At 38.8% G+C, this 4,518-nt stretch overlaps 1 protein-coding gene across 1 annotated transcript; it reads left to right on the plus strand.

Moving 5' to 3' along the window:
- Positions 1-2,225: 2,225 nt before the first annotated feature.
- On the plus strand, positions 2,226-3,656 carry NALF1 (NALCN channel auxiliary factor 1). Its single transcript, XM_044071961.1, is given in 1 exon segment — positions 2,226-3,656. A coding segment is annotated over 1 exon segment (753 nt). The 5' UTR covers positions 2,226-2,903.
- The last annotated feature ends 862 nt before the right edge of the window (positions 3,657-4,518 follow it).

Below are 4,518 nucleotides of genomic sequence, written 5' to 3' on the forward strand. Positions count from 1 at the left end.
TTTTGAAATACTAAGTAATATTTCTACAACTATTATAAAAAGTAAAAATGAAAAAGGACATCCCTGTTTCATTCCCCTTGATAGACTAAAGCCTTCTGAAAGAATGCCATTATGTATTATGTATAAACATAGTACTGAAACAAAGGATAAGGTAATTGAAACTTTTTCACGAAGTCGTAGGAAAAATTATATCCTGCCAAGGATTGCTATAAAAAAATCCCATTTAACAGAATCAAACACACTTGAAAAATGTAAGAGAAGAACGACCCTAGATACCAGATCCCCATCCCCACCCTTAATAAAACCTTGTTGCCTGTCCTTACTTAATTTATCCAAAAGATTCTCCGATTGAAATGTTAACATTTTAGCATACATTTTGTTATTAAATTCAAGTAATGAAATATGTCCGTAACACCTAGCATTGGCAAAGTCTTTGCCAGTTTTAGGTAAATAAATTACCCTCACTTCATTCATTGAAGTCATAAATTGTTGCAATTGTTCTGCTTCCCTATATAGAGTAAGTAACAAGGGGCTTAAGAGTTTTTTTTTTACTTTTTGTAAAATTCGGAAATAACACTGCCTGGTCCAAGTGCCTTCCCTAATTTAAAAGTATCTGTAGCCTTATTCACATCTGCTAAGGAGATTAATTTTACAAAAACCTGTCTATCTTCACTTGAAATGTGGGGAGGTCTACATTGCTTCAAAAAAAAAAAAAAACAGAAGCCACCTGTTTCCTTCGCTTATTAGCTTTATAAGAAATCATATAGTGTTTCATTCGATTCTTAAAACTCTTCCATTGGCCGGTAATTCCTTTCTCCTGAGTCTGCGTACCCCAGTATCAAGTAATAAATTTACCCAAGTCTTCAGTCCACTTTTTGTCCTTCAAAATATGTGGATCAAACCACCAGGAGGTACTCACCAAAGGGCAGAGCATTTGTAAATGGGAGACGTGCCCCTCGTATATGCATATTTTATGTCTGTAAAGTCATAAGGGACAAAGGCTGTGTATCGGGGCAGTTCTGAATATTTATTTATTTGTTAATCTGGTAAGGGGAATGATGATTATCTGATGCTATCCAGTCATGACCCATGCTACAAAAGCAAGGGAACCGCAGCATAATGTACGTATAACATGGTCAGTAAGCATGGCAAAATAAGATATGTGTTCGGTTTTTCAGTATGTTAATAAATAATAGGTTATTAAACAATAGAATCTTCATTAACATGCTTTATTAAGTCCATGCACAATGCTTGATATCACTGATCAGATAGAAAAAAAATCATACATTTGAGGAGGCACAAAGCATACGTATTATTATTATTAATATTATTATTATTAATAGAATCTCCCCAAAGCGCACAACCACAATTTCACACCTCAGACACAGAAAGGTAGCAGCGAAGACTTGACTGACTGCGCAAACTAGTATATTATGCGAAAGTTACACACGCGCACGAGAACACACGCACGCACGCGCGCGCTCAGACTAGTTTTGGTGCAAGGCTTCTGACTGCTGACCTTTGCTTCTAATGTGTTTTGCAACTGCAGCTGTTTAGCCTTGAAAGGGAGTAGAGCAATTGTACATCTCAGCACAGTTTCATACGTTGCATGGATAGGCTTCACGTAGTTGCAACATATATGCAAGACTGTCGGTAACTACTCTGTTTATTTTAAATTAGAATTAATAAATGTAAACCTTACAACCCTTAAGTGTTTTAGACCGGTGCTTAGGCATGGATCCTTACAGAAATTTGGGTGCTCAAAATGATGTGTTACATTTCTATTCTTAACCATAAAGGCTAATGGGAACAAGTCACTTTTTAGAATCTGCAAGTGTTCATTTCTTATCTTGACTGAGTTAATATACCTCTCAAAGTTTTGCAGTAGGTAAAAGGCAAGGGATGTGATCACACTTAAGTCCCTCGTAGCTTTAGTTACAGCGCTGCATTGTCGAGACTGCTTCGCAAGAGCAGACTCGTATGCATATGTTGAACTCAGTGCGAAAGCCCTCTACCTTGTACTTCAAAAATGATGGACAAAACCAAGACGATCAAGGGCAAACCCATAAAATCAGAGATAATTATTACATGTGGGTGCCATTCATTTAGGAAATCAATGGAAATGATTTTCGTTGGTCGTGGCTATCTGCTGGAAGATCAGAGGCTTTAGCACTAGGCACTAGTTTCTCACTATTTGGCACTAGTTTGTTACTATGATCCTCAATGTTTTGTCACAAAGTCATAAATTTAATGAGTGACAAGAGAACATTTTAAGGAAGAATCAGAGGCATCCCTTACAATCGGTGCTATTTGATAAGTGTGCTACGATTTTATCTTCGCCTAGTTGGCATTTCTTAGACTTGAAAATGCGCCGGAGTACAGCGATCAGCAGCAGATGACGCAAACATCGAGCTCCCCCCAAAAAGTGTTTCAGGACGAAGATGGCGGCAACTTAACACCGGACTGGGATGAGTGTGTCTATAGGAAAGCGAAATACTGGCTATTGTGCTAACAGCAAGGAAGACAACTCGCCAGGCTAAACTTGCAGCACGTCTTATTTAGCAAAAAAAATCCCTGCATGAAAACGAAGAGGGCAATGAAAGTAGTTTTCGGAAAAGGAGAGACTGCATGTGCATCAACGTCAAGAGGAAAGAGGCATGCTGCCTCAGTGAAGTAGGTTTTCCTCCTGAGAGCTGTGGATAACTGTGAAATGACAATGCCTGACTTCATCACGTTGCTTCCACTAATTGCATAACAATACAGCAGAAATCGCTGAATAAAGCTGGTGCCACGTGAAAACAAACATTTAGGGGAAAATCAGCCAGGAAAATAATTAAGTCAATGAATATTGTAGTAAAGAAACCCTTACGGTGGAGTCGACCACAACTGCACTTTTCCAAAATATGACCAGCGGTGCATGGATATGTCTGCAGTATCATGATGGCTTAACATTGTGGTGTGTACCCCGGGAAAATAAAACCCCTTTCACCGAGTCAGAGAGGGCCCAGAAATGGCGACTGTCCTTAGCATCTCTCTTGTTTTTCACAGTCCTGCTGTCTGATCACTTGTGGTTTTGTGCCGAGGCGAATTTGACAAGAACTAGAGACACAGAGCAAGAGGACACGTTTCCAGTTAGTATGGATGCTTACTTATCTTCAGCAGACTACCCTGATGTACTTTTCACCCCACCCCCCAGCAGTAGAGATAATGACATATTTTTAGGAAATTCTGTCAGACCTCTTTGGCGTTTAAAAAACTGTCATCTACTTCGCCCATCTGGTCAGTGTTTTAATGCTGAAGACCCAGAACATGTATGTGACAGTTTAGGTGAAAACATAGGGAATAAGTCCACCAGTACCAATTTTAGCGATTTGTACCTTTCCTTTTGCAATTCGTACTCCATGTCAGAACTGTTCTCTGGGTTGTCCAGTCCTGAAAGCTTGAACTGCAGTCTGGAAGTTATTATGGACGGAGATACAAATGGATGTATTCGATGTTTACAGGCTTATCAGCGCTATGATCATCGTGCCCAGGAGAAATATGAAGAGTTTGAAATGTTACTGCAGAAGTACTTACAGTCAGATGAATACTCTGTCAGAGCGTGTGCTGATGAGTGTAAGGTAGGACCTTAACTTTTTCTTAGTTGGCTCCTTTGAGGTGAGTTGAGAGCAAAACCTGCCGGTCTCCATGGTAATTGATGCGTATTGGCAGAGAAGGTTAATTATGCTTTGCCTGTGAAAGTCATCTTCAACTGAGCAGGTGTAAAATTTCAAGTTTCTTTCCAGTAATTAATTTATTCTGAGTCGCATAGTGAATTATAAACCGTGGTCCACTGTCTGGAAGTTGACATTTAAATAGTGAAAAGTGAGTAAAATGGGTTTGTGGATGTACAGAAAAACTATATCCTTGTCTCTGTGTAACTGTCTGGCGTGCTTAAAAAATGCTGGTAACAGAATTCTTCCTCTGGAATTGTCTGAGAGTGCAGTGTATTGTTGGGTGTTAGTGACCCTTTACGAACTTTTGATTGTCTAAACGCTTACTTATTTTTAAGATGTTCTTGTCCGAGGGTGCAAAACCAGAAAGCACATATAGCGAAGGCAAGTGACTAATACTGTAACACAAGCAGCATATTGTACAGTACAGGCAGCCTGCAAGAGTTTTGATTAAAAACTTGAATAATACTTTCTAGTATCGTGACAGTAATGTCTAACAAACTTTAGTTGTTGTAATGTGGAATAATTCAGACTAGTGTTCTGCATGATGTTAGGATGACTAAAGGAGTTATATATATGGTGATACACACCGAACGACATTAATATTTAAATGTGCAAATCGATGTGATTTGTAGAGCTCAGTACTAAAAAGAAAAGCATATATGTGCTTCTAGTTTAGACTTTTTGTGATGGCTGCTTGATGACGAGTGGCGATAGAATCCATATTTGCCCACAGTGCAAGTGCAATGAAACATTTCCATTTAGAAGTACGGATGGGTTTTCAAAACTTTAATATGTCAACATA

The sequence above is a fragment of the Protopterus annectens genome, chromosome 5.part0 (genome assembly GCF_019279795.1).
Source record: "Protopterus annectens isolate FY-2018-M chromosome 5.part0, PAN1.0, whole genome shotgun sequence".
Lineage (NCBI taxonomy): Eukaryota > Metazoa > Chordata > Ceratodontiformes > Protopteridae > Protopterus > Protopterus annectens.